The sequence below is a fragment of the Giraffa tippelskirchi genome, chromosome 11, assembly GCF_054371585.1.
Source record: "Giraffa tippelskirchi isolate mGirTip1 chromosome 11, T2T-mGirTip1v1.2.pri, whole genome shotgun sequence".
NCBI classification, from domain to species: Eukaryota; Metazoa; Chordata; class Mammalia; order Artiodactyla; family Giraffidae; genus Giraffa; species Giraffa tippelskirchi.
Genome location: NC_137285.1, coordinates 134,294,402 through 134,306,581, shown reverse-complemented (window position 1 = coordinate 134,306,581; position 12,180 = coordinate 134,294,402). Strand labels below are relative to the sequence as shown.

General features: G+C 34.2%; 1 protein-coding gene across 2 annotated transcripts in view; it reads left to right on the top strand.

The window, feature by feature from the left end:
- Positions 1-12,180, top strand: part of CSTF3 (cleavage stimulation factor subunit 3) — a 62,643-nt gene that overhangs the window by 34,956 nt on the left and 15,507 nt on the right. The window contains exons 4-5 of one of the 2 annotated variants that reach the window (XM_081543818.1): positions 10,863-10,895; positions 11,508-11,605. In XM_081543818.1, the coding sequence (XP_081399944.1) occupies positions 10,863-10,895; positions 11,508-11,605 (131 nt within the window). Of the gene's footprint in view, positions 1-10,862; positions 10,896-11,481; positions 11,606-12,180 lie in introns of both variants that reach the window. The other variant, XM_081543819.1, reaches the window with a different exon arrangement.

Sequence of the window (12,180 nt, the reverse complement as noted above, 5' to 3'; positions counted from 1 at the left end):
TACCCATGATTATAGGTTTCCAGTGTACATTGGCTCAGCAGTATAAAAGTATGTATAGAGTTTGTAACAAAGAAATGCATAGAAAGACATTTGATGCACTGAAAATTATGCAAGGAATTGATATTCTGATAGGAATCTATCAAAATGGAAAAGAAAGTATTGTGATTTATGAGACTAGAATGAGCAGAGGAGTGACTAAAATAAGGCTTTTGTCCAATGATAATTCAATTAACTTTTTAAAAATAACAGTTCTCAATTTATATACAGTGAGAAGTATTGGTGAAAGATGAAAGAATTGTAAAGAGTAAATGGTTTTCTACCCTAAAAATTTTTACCACGTTAAAAAGTTGTGTGACTACACTAATGGGAGGTTAACTCAGCAAAATGAGAGTGGAGTGAGATATTTTCTAAGGCAATGTATGAAGTTCATGTAGAAATCTTAGAGAAATTATATTATTGAATAGTATTTTAAGTTGCCTGAAAAGATTTTTATTTTGTTAAGAAAACAATTCATAAAAGCTGAAAATTAAGGTAACAGGCTAGAGAAGACTAAATCGATGTGAAATAAGTAAACTGAAACTAGGCTTTTGAGGGAAGTGAAGCAGCATACCTGCTTGAGGGCCTCCCTGGTTGTACAGAATGTATTCCATTTTCGAGATTAGTGGCTTATAAAGTTGGTTTTCTGACATTTCTGGTAGCCCAAGGATCTCAAATAATTGTACACATTTCCCATTCTCAATTTTACCATTTAGAAAGAAAATCTATGTCGTACATCAGTGATGAGGGGCTGTGGGGTAGGTGGTGTAGGGGGGTTAGAGTAGCAAAAACACTGGAGCCATGAAGATTAACTAGGTGATTTTTTGATACTTCAGACAAATTACTCACTTTTCTCCAACAGTGAAATATCCTGCTCTGTTTTCCTTACTCAGAATTTGCAGGTAATTTTTGAAAAGTAATGACTTGCCATGGTGTTTACAAAGTGGGAAGCAGAGAGTTTCAGACATTAAGTGAAAAGGATGAGTCTACAAATGTCAAGTGAGAATTATAGACAGATGCCCTATAAATTGAGGCAAAATCAATTTTAGGTCAAAGTTTTACCTTTGACCATTTTGGTTGAAATTAATTTTGCCTGATTTTCTGGCAATGACTTAATGATTTTTTTTAGCTTTGTAGGCCTGGATGAGAATTTGAGAGCATTTAAAAATGACTTGTAAATAGAGATATTTATAACCAAAGAAAAACACCAAGGAAATACTCACAAGAGAGATTTACTACCCCAATCAGCTATGGTTTTCTTTCTTTTCTCTTAAAAAACGCCTGCCTCTCTCTATTGCTGTGAAATTGTGTTATGGAAATAAAATCTGTCACAGAAATAAGACAGGAAAATGATCTCTCTTCTCCCAGTGGTAACAGTTTTGGCTAACAATTTTGTGTGCATTTCTCCTACTCATCCATTTTGCACTCTAGATAGAGACACAGGAAGTGGAATGGGGAGAATAAGTAGATTGGATAAACATACCAAAGGTGTGCCTTTTTAAAAAAATTCCGCTTTTTAAAAATAACATACTGTGGACATATTTCCATTTAGTATTATAAACATACATCATTGCTTCTAAAATTTTATGTATATATAAATAATCCATTCCATTTTTAGACAAAGCAGAATTTATTTAGTCAGTCTGCCTTTGATCATTTAAGCTTCCAGATTTTTCTCTACCACGAGCACTCTTTAAAAAAAAAAAAAAATCTATTTATTTGGCTGTGTTGGGTCTTACTTGCAGCACATGGGTCATCAGTCTTCATTGTGGCATGCGGGATCTTTAGTTGTGGCCTGTGGGACCTAGTTCCCTGACAGGGGTTGAACCTGAGCCCCCTCCATTGGGAGCACTGAGTCTTAGCCACTGGACACTAGGGAAGTCCCCATAAGCACACTTTCAATGAACATCCTCATACATATATCTAGATAAAGAGCAATGTAGTGTGTAAAGAGCTCAGTTGTGCAATATTGGTCAGCTTACTAAACCTTTCTCAGTTTTTTCATCTTTCGTATAGTAAATAATACTTGAGTGTTGTTCTAAGGATTGAAAGAGTTAATACATACAAACTCTTAGAGTAGTGTTTACATACATTGAGTATTTAATAAATGAGTATTTTGTCATTGATTACAGCTTCTAAGAAGTTGAATTGTTTTGGCTTTTAAATTTAAATCTGCAGTGATTTCCCTCTTGTCAGATTCACTGATCTTTTCTGTACCCAGAGTCCTTTTGACCTGTGGCATACCCCACCATCTATATTACTGTTTTTCTCTCCCTGTTCCCCCTCTCCCAAGCCCACTTAAGGATGATAGCAATACCCTGTTCTCACAGCAAGTGCCATCTTGCCTTATTCCATGGCACCAAAAGCTTCCTACCATTACCCCGTCACTCCCACCTCCACCATGAGCCATAGTTTGTGTACTTTTATCATTGGGTGATAGAATGCCCAGTCATCCAACTGATGAAAGTATCAATAATTTAGTATCAAGTTTAAATTCTGCTTGGTGTTTCAGGCCCCCTATGATGGACCTCCACCACAGTTAGCCAACCTGTTTTCCTAGAATCTATTCTTGCTTGTGTAAATGTTTTCACTATTCCACAAAAAACGTGAGAAACTCATGTTATTTCATTAACTTTCAGAAATTTGTTTCTCATCAATGGACAGGATTCCATCTGCACAGTAAAACTTTCCTTGGTAACTGTAATTTGCATGGAACTCCTATTCCTCTGGGTTTATAAGACATGGTACCAATAGAAAATAATTTAAACTTAGTCCTATCTTTCCAATAATAATGTGATTATAACTAGATTATAAACTTTTTGAGTTCAGGTCCATATCCCCATACCTACTTGTTAAATCCTAAACATGCTACAAATACTTTTTATTGGTTCAGAAAAGTAGATTAATTAATACCTAATTTGGTTAGTACAAAGAATCAAAATGGACATAAATTTAATCCAGAACTGAAGATAATAATATTTTTGCTTAGCACATTTTGAATGTCAATAATACTGAGACTGTATGTAGTTTATACTTTACACCCGTATTTAACAAATGTTACTTATGTGCACATTTTTTTTTTAAGTCTTTATTGGATTTGATACAATATTGGTTCTGTTTTATGTTTTTGTTTTTTTGGTCACAAGGCATGTGAGACCTTAGTTCCCTGACCAGGGATCGAACCTACACCCCCGTAGTGGAAAGACTAGGTCTTAACCACTGGACCACCATGGAAGTCCCTTATGTGCACATTTTAAGGGCCTGGAGGAACTGAAAATTATGGGACAACAAGGTTTTCGACAATCTGTTAAAAGTAAATCTGTGTATATGTGTATGTAGGCTTACATTTATAACTACATTTAATAGGAAGTTATAGAAATAGTACAATATATTGTAGGAAAAATTAGGAGGCACAGATAAGCAAAGCAAACATTTAAAACTATCTATTTATGACTCCCTTACTAAAACATAACTATGAACTGTAAAACTTAGTTTAGTCCGCCACTGTTCTCTCTAGAGCTAGAAAAGAATCTGTCACATACACACACAATTTCTTGTGTAAAAATGGATTTGCTTGCAGATACTCCTTTCCTGATGTCTTTAGCTTAAAACTGGGACTGGGTGGTGGGAAGGAGAATGTTCTGCAGCTACTCTGGCAACTTTAAAATCTGACATTCTTCAGTGTTTCCCAAATTCTTGAAATCTGCTTACATTTTGTAACCATCTAAGACATCATTTCCAGGGTACAGGGATTGAAAACAGCAGCAAGTGTGGTGAAAAAGAGTAAATTAATGAAAGACAAGGTTTATATTTAGGATTCCATTTCTTTCAGGTTTCAGGATTGGGGCTGAACTTTTTGGAAAATTAAGACAAACAGAATGAGGCAGCTTCTGCAGCTCAAACTTAAATTGGTTGTTTAAATTCCACACAAGTGCATGTGCTGTGCTTTAGAGTAGACAAGATGTACAGAACAAATTAAGAATGTGGGTTTACAATTCAGTTATTCATCACATTTATTTGAGCAACTGCCATGTGATCTTCCTTGAGATGGGGCCAGATTCCATCTCTGCTGTGTGGACCAGTAGAGTCTTAAAACACAAATAGTTATTATATGAAAACCTCAACACAATGTATAGAGACTTACTTTTTTCTTTAGATTGTTTTGCTTACTTTCCCTCTATAGAATCATCTTGCCAGTTAAGTTTACTAGTCAAATGTGGTTTTGAAACATTTAAAATCAATTACATAGTTACTTATTAATTATTCTTATAATTGACAATTTAAAAAATAACATTAAAAAGTTGTGATGTTACAGAATTTGGTGGGATTTTTTTCCCCAAGCTGTATTGTAAGAAAAAAAAAATTTTGAGGAAATAATTTTTTTTGGCGTTGCCAGGAATCAAACCCAAGTCTTCAACAGTAAGGGCACAGAGTCCTAACCACTGGACTGCCAGGGAATTGCCAGTTGACAATTTTTAAAATTTAGTTCTTTCTCTCCACCTTAACTTTTCATGTTTTGATAATATTCAAATGATTCACCAAAAATGTAATATTGCAGTTGTATGACAGCTTGATTATAAATAGTAGTGATATAAAAATATAAGTATTAAATTATTTTTCTTGAAATAATTTTTTTTAAATAAAATAGCCATGTTATTAGAAGCTTTGAAAAAAACAATCATTCCATCACATGAACAGATAAATTGTTCATTTTTTGGTATATTTCCAACCACTTAAAAATTTTTTTTTGCATTAGAATAAATTAGGATTCCTGTTTGAAAAACAGAAACCTACACTTTTAACAATCACCTGTGATGATTGTTTGCAAGTTAGAGAACTGAAAACTGAACATAAATTTTTGTTTGTTTATGGCTGCACCATGCAACATGCAGGATCTTAGTTCCCTGACCAGGGTTGGAACCCATGCACCCTGCAGTAGAAATGGAGTCCTAACCACTGGACAACCAGGGAGTTCCCCAAAGATAATTTTTTAAGAATCCCTATTATTTAAACTTACATAGCATTACTTTTAATATAATAGATGTGAGCAAGTTCTAGGATACTTTGCAAAATTGTATGCATATATATAAAGGGCTTTAAATGGAGGCTTTTATTTTTATCGAAGTACAGCCACTGTACAATGTTATATAAGTTACAGGTGTACAGTATAGTGATTCACAATTTTTATTAATATACTCCATTCATAATGGTTATAAAATATTGCCTATATTTCCCCATGTTGTACATATATCCTTGTAGCTTATTTTGTACCTAATAGTTCGTACCTCTGAACCCCCTACTCCTATATTGCTCCTTCCCTGTTCCCTCTCCTTATTGGTAACCACTAGTTTGTTCTCTATATTTGTGAGTCTGCTTCTTTTTTGTTATATTCATTGGCTTATTGTATTTTTTAAGTTCCACATATAAATGATATACAGTATTTATCTTTCTCTGTCTTAATCCAGTTAGTATAATACACACCAGGTCCATCCATGTTGCTGTAAATAGCAAAGTTTCGTTCTTTTTCATGACTGACTAGTAGTCCATTGTGTGTATTTATTAATAGCACATCTTCCTTATCCATTCTGTTGATGGATCCATAGTTTGCATCCATATCTTAGGAATTGTGAATAATGCTACTCTGAACATTGGGGTGCATGTATCTTTTTGAATTAATGATTTTAGTTGTTTGGGATATATACCCAGGAGTGGAATTCCTATTTTGGTTTTGAGAAACCTCCATACTGTTTTCCACAGTGGTTACACCAGTTTACATTCCCACACTCAGTGGATGAAGGTTCCCTTTCCTCCACATCCTTGCCAGCCAACATGTGTTATTTGCATTCTTTTTGGTGATAACCATCTGGTGATAACCATTCTGACAGGTATGAGATATGAGGTGATTTTGATTTGCATTTTCCTGATGATGCTAAGCATCTTTTCATGTACCTGTTGGCCATTTGCATTTCCTCTTTGGAAAAATATCTCTTCTGTTTTTCTGTCCTAAGTGGAGGCATTTTCTATTGGTTAATGACAGAAAGATCTGAGAATTTCTGATGTCAAAACAACTCAAAGCACTATCAAGAGTTTTTTAAAATTTAAACCTAACTTTATTTATCAGGTAGGTTCCTATACAAAAGTACATAATTATGCTAAATATATTTTAAAATATTTAACTTAAAGACAAGATGTTTTCATGTAAATCTAGTAAATAGTAATCTTTAGAAAAAGAAAAATAGACTAGTAGTAGAATGACCAAAGTGATGTTCACATGTTCTTGTACTAGTTTCACCAATAATGGAATTTGAATATGATCTTCCACATAACCTTTGCTTTTTCTCAAATGAGACCAATTGCAATAACAGCATTGCTCTTTCTGGCTATTTGGTTTACATAGCTCTGTTCAAAGAAGATGTAATGAAAAGTTTATGTTCCTTTGGTTTGTAATTTTGTTAATTGGTATGATTTATGAGTATCTGGAATGTCTAGATGCTTTCTTTTCAGTCCTTAGAAAACCATTCTTAGTAGGTATTATTATTTTTGTTTAAAAATGAAAACTCTGATGCTGGGAGAGATTCAGTGGTTGATAAAGGGTGATCAAATTCTTTTCATTTTACCACACTGCTTCTCCAAAGCAGAGTGGTATTTTTAAAGATTGAATGATGTTTTAAAAATGAGATGCCTGCTAATGGTAATGCTACCAGTGTAGGCTCTATGTATAGAGTGGCTGTCAAAGAATATTTGGTTGAATTAAATGAATGACAATCAGTAGCAATGTATTCAAGGCCATAGTCTTCCTATATTAATCAGAAGTATCTTTTTGTATATATGTATTTTGAACTTATATTAATTGAAGTAATAAATAATTGATGAATGAAAGATACAAGATCAATTTATGTAAGAAAAAATTTAAGAATTTTTGTTTACATTTTTACACACATATATAGACAGTTTTTACTCAAATCCATAAATGAAATCATATACATGAAATACAGTCTCTTTTTTTCTTGTCTCTATTCCTCCCTCCACCCATAGAACTCTACCTACCATAATCATATTAGCTTTTTTTACAAGAATGGATTATATTATACACATTTTAACCTTTTTTCATTCAATAAAATCTTGTGGAAATTCCCCCAAATTACTTGTTATAGCCCTAATTTGTTTTATATGGACATATAAAGTTCCGTGATGTGGATGCACCATGATTTATTAATATTAGACCATTTCCATTTTGGGGGACATTTATTTTGTTAACGATTTTGCTGCTGCAAAGTTTGCAGAAAATAACTTTGTATAAACCCATTTTCATCCTGGTGTTTCTATTTCTATGGGGTAGGTCCCAGGAGTAGAATTGCTATGTTAAAAGATGTGTAATTTGTATTTGAGTACCTTTTCCCAGTGGTTTTCTGTAAAGGCCATAACAATATTTCCTCCAGCAATGGATGAAGTCACTAATTCTCATTGCTTTGGTAGTGTTAATACCCTCTGAAGCTTTTACCATTCTAATGAGTATAAAGTGATATTTTGGAAGTTTGTGTGTGGTGTCATATTAATTTTAACCATTTACATTTTCTCCTCTGAGAATTGCCTATTCAGATTCTTTGCCAATTTTCCCAATGAATAGTTTTGGTTTTCCTGGCCAGTTGTAAGAACTGTATATAATCTGCCATCTACATCTGGAAGTCTGGTGACTTGAATTCATCTTACTTCATTCCTACTCTCAGCTTTTTATTTTTACTGAGCCAAGCAGTTGGATGAAAGGAAACCTCAGTTTCTACAGAAGTCTTGAAAGACAGGGCTGGTGGAGCGCCTAAGACAAGGAATAAGAAACTGACTCAGAAATACTTGGCACCCTTCCACTATCTTTCTGCTCCAGAGAGATGTTGATACCAGCTTGGCCTCCAGGAAACCAAAAAAGAGCCGAATTGGCAAGCTGAGTCCTCCTTACTCTTACATAAAGACTTCTCTGTTTTTTTGTCAAAAGACTACCATCAGCCAACTTGCTGTCTACACCTGCTACACAGCTGTTGTAGAGAGGGTCAACTACTACACTGGGACTGCCAACTCTGAGCTCAAGGAATAGACGGAAAAAATAACTGCATATCTAAGGATCCAGCAACAAAAAAGGAACACAAACTGTTGGGACAGGCCCCCAACAAAAAGAGCTGCTGGAGGAGAGAGACAATAACTTGAACAAAATAATAGGAACACAGTGAGATTGAAAGTGCAGTATTTAAAAAACACAAAAAATCTTTGGAGCTAAAAACACTTAATTTTTGAACTAACTACAACAATAGGTCAAATGGAGGAAAATGATAACATGGAGACTTAAATTTGTGGCCTGGAGAATCTAGTGGAAGAAATATTTTTAAACCAAAAGCCAAAGGCAAAGGATAAAAATAACAGATTTTGAGGATAGAAGGAGAACTAATGTGTATAATAGGAGTTCAAGAAGGGGAAAAAAATGAACAGATTGAAGAGAGGCAATAATTAAAAAGACAGCCTTGAGCTGAAAAAGGCATGATTCTAGCTTCAAAGGGCATGTTGAGTCCCAAGCAGAATTCGTGGTAGTAATAATAAATAATGGGACTTCCCTGGTAGTTCAGTGGCTAAGATCCTGAGTTCCCAGTGCAGGGGGGTGCTGAGTTCCGTTTCTGGTCAGGGAACTAGATCCCACATGCGAAACTAAGAGTTCTCATGCTGCAACTAAACGAAGACCTGGTGCATGCAAATAAATATATTTTAAAATAATAATAAAAATGTCATGTCAATTACTAAGTTCCCATTCTGCTAGGCAGTGTTTTAAGGGCTTTACATTTATTAACTTGTTGAATCCTTATAACAGCCCTACAAAATAGGTGCTGTTATCTCCCCCAATTCAGATAAGGAAAAACAGGTCAACTATTATAGTCAGAAAGTGAACCCAAGAGATCTGACTCCAGAGCTTTGACTAACTGCCTCAAAGAGCAGACTATTTAAGCAAATCCTGTTACAATTTATGATCTCTGAAGATGAAGGGTGAAATCTTACAAGTTCCAGAGAGCAAGAGCAAGAAATCAGCAAAAGAAAAAGAGCCTGTCACCAGAGTTCTGATCTGTAGTACCATAAGCTAGAAAGCAATGGGAAAATTAATACATACTACTAATTGGAAAGGACCACAAGCCGATTTCACTAACCAAATTATTCACCTATCAGGCTGATACAAAGATTTGCTGATGTATCACAATTGAACAACTAACCCCACCTACCATCTAATGAAAATATTCAAAGGGAAATCTAATAGTATTTAACCCTTGTCTTCACACATGTCACTCCTCCTACCTGGAATAAATCCTCCCTTTCTTTATCAATCAAACAACTCATTCTTTTCTTTTAATTAAAGTATAATTGATTTACAATTTTGTGTTAGTTTCAACTACATAGCAATGTGATTTAGTTGTATGTGTGAGCGTATATTTCAGATTATTTTCCATATTAGATTATTATAAGATACTGAGTATAGTTCCCTGTGCTATACAGTAAATCCCTTTTGCTTATCTGTTTCATGTATAGTAATTTCTTAATCCCATACTCCTAATTTATTCATCTTCTCTTCCCTTTCCCCTTTGATAATCATAAGTTTATTTTCTATGTCTCTGAGTCTGTTTCTGTTTTGTGTATAGATTCATTTGTATTATTTTTTTAGATGCTACATATCAGTGACATAATATTCATCTTTGTCTGACTTACTTCACTTAGTATAATATTCTCTAGGTCTATCTACGTTGCTGCAAATGGCAATATTTTCTTTTTCATGCCTAAGTAATACTCCATTGTGTTTTGTGTGTGTGTATACATATATGTGTGTGTGTGTACACACACACCACATCTTAAGCCAATCATTTGTTGATAGGCACTTGGGTTGCTTTCATATCTTGGCTGTTGTTAATAGTGCTGCTATGAACATTAGGGTGTATGCATCTTTTCAAATTAGAGTTTTCGTTTTTTCCAAATATATGCCCAAGATTATGATTGCTAGATCATATGGTAACTCTATTTTTAGTTTTTTAAGGGACCTCCATACTGTTCTGCATAGTGGCTGCACCAATTTACATTCCAACCAACAGTGTAGGAGTCTTCCCTTTTCTCCATATGCTCTCCAGCATTTATTATTTATAGACTTTTTGATGATAGCCATTCTGATCTATCACCTCATTCCTAACATCTTAACTTCTAGAAAATCTTTTGCAGTTCCCTAAGCCTGAGTTTTATTCTCCTCTTAAATGCTCTGATAGCACCCTGTAGTTCCCTCACCTTGGCATTTATTTCCTCTGTAAAATTGTAAGCTCTCTGAGGACATAGACAGACTTAATGCATGTTTTGTTCACTGTGGTGTCCCCAGTATAGCAGGTTGACTGACTGATTAAAATTTGTGTGGTCAAATATAGCAAATCTTTTTTGCTACCCTACTCAGATTGTTTTAGTAGTAGTTCTTCAGGGAAAGTAAAGTTTTGTCTTTACTAGATCTATTCAAAGCTCTATTCAAATATGCCTTGTTTGTATTTCTTTATTCATCTTGTGACTGTTTTACAAAATTTATGGTTCACAAAATTTCAACATATTGAATGTATAACATTTTTTACATATAGAATTAATTTATGTAAGGCATATTTACAATGCATGTTATCCGTGTTGGATTCAGACTCTATTATTTGTTACTTTTGAAAGGCAGAATTAATAGAAGAGTATAGAAATGAATTTACAAGTGTAATCAAAACACTCAGTGTTTTAGTACTCTAAAAAGAATAGTGTTAATTCTATATATTTTTTCTGTTTCTCTGCAGATTAAAGCTAAAAATTATGACAAGGTAGAAAAGGTGAGTTGTCTTAAATACACTTTGAATTTTATGCTGAAATTTAATTTAGGACTTAACATTTGTGAGGCAAATACAGTAAAATGTTAATAATTGCTGAATCTAGCTAGTGATTATATGGGCTTCCCAGGTGGCCCAGTGGTAAAGAATCTGCCAACGCAGGAGATGGAAGAGATGCAAGTTCAGTCCCTGTGTCAGGACCATCCCCTGAAGAAGGAAATGGCAACCACTCTAGTAATCTTGCCTGGGAAATCCCATGAACAGAGGAGCCTGGCAGGCTACAGTCCATGGAGCTGGACTTGACTTAGCGACTAAACAACAACAATAACAACAAAGTGATTATATAAGAGTTCATTGTACTTATTCAACCCTTTCCTGTGCTTGAAAATGTTCATAATAAAATTTTGGAAAGGAAACTAATTATATTCTCCTGACCAAAATTATGAGAATGATTTTGATTATCTAAACAAAATAGAGGGAGTTGTTATTTGTCATTTATTTGTAAGAAGCTAAATTCATGAAAGGAGCTGAATTTGTTTCTTTAATGTTTCATTTCAACTGTGTACATAGGAAATTTATTTAAGTGTAGATTCTCATGTTTTACTATATTTACAGCTATTTCAGAGATGCCTTATGAAGGTTTTGCACATTGATTTATGGAAGTGTTATCTTTCATATGTCCGAGAAACCAAGGGTAAACTACCAAGTTACAAGTAAGTTAAATCAGGATCTTAAGAATGCAAGTCATGTCCTAATTTATTCATCTCCTCTCACAACTCTTAACTCCAGAGGATGAAGAAATTTAAGGATTTGAAAAATCAGGATTCTCTGAGAAGTTAGTAAACCATGGGGAAAACTGCTTTAAAGAAAATCACCGGCATTAGATTTATTCTGGAGAGTTGAATCATCTGAGCCCCTCTTCTATATTGAAACACTGTACTTTTGCAGCTCCAGATCACTTTGTTCACAGGCTTGTTGTCAAACTTAATAAAAGGCATCTTATTGTCATGGCATCACTCCTGGCAGGTTACATTTGTAATGTGCTATTTAACTATTCGAAGGCACCTTTGACAATGGTATTGTTGTGTAATTGACCTCCTCACTAGGACGTACCCTCATCTATCTATCTTTGTTGAATATAAATAATGGAACTTCTCAAATGCTCTTTTTGTATATAACAACTAGGCAAATTATTTCTAGAACCAGAATTCTTTTTTTTCTTTTCTTCCTTATTCTTAGTCTTATATTGAACAAGTTCTTACTCCCTAAATTTTACTTCAGAGCTAAT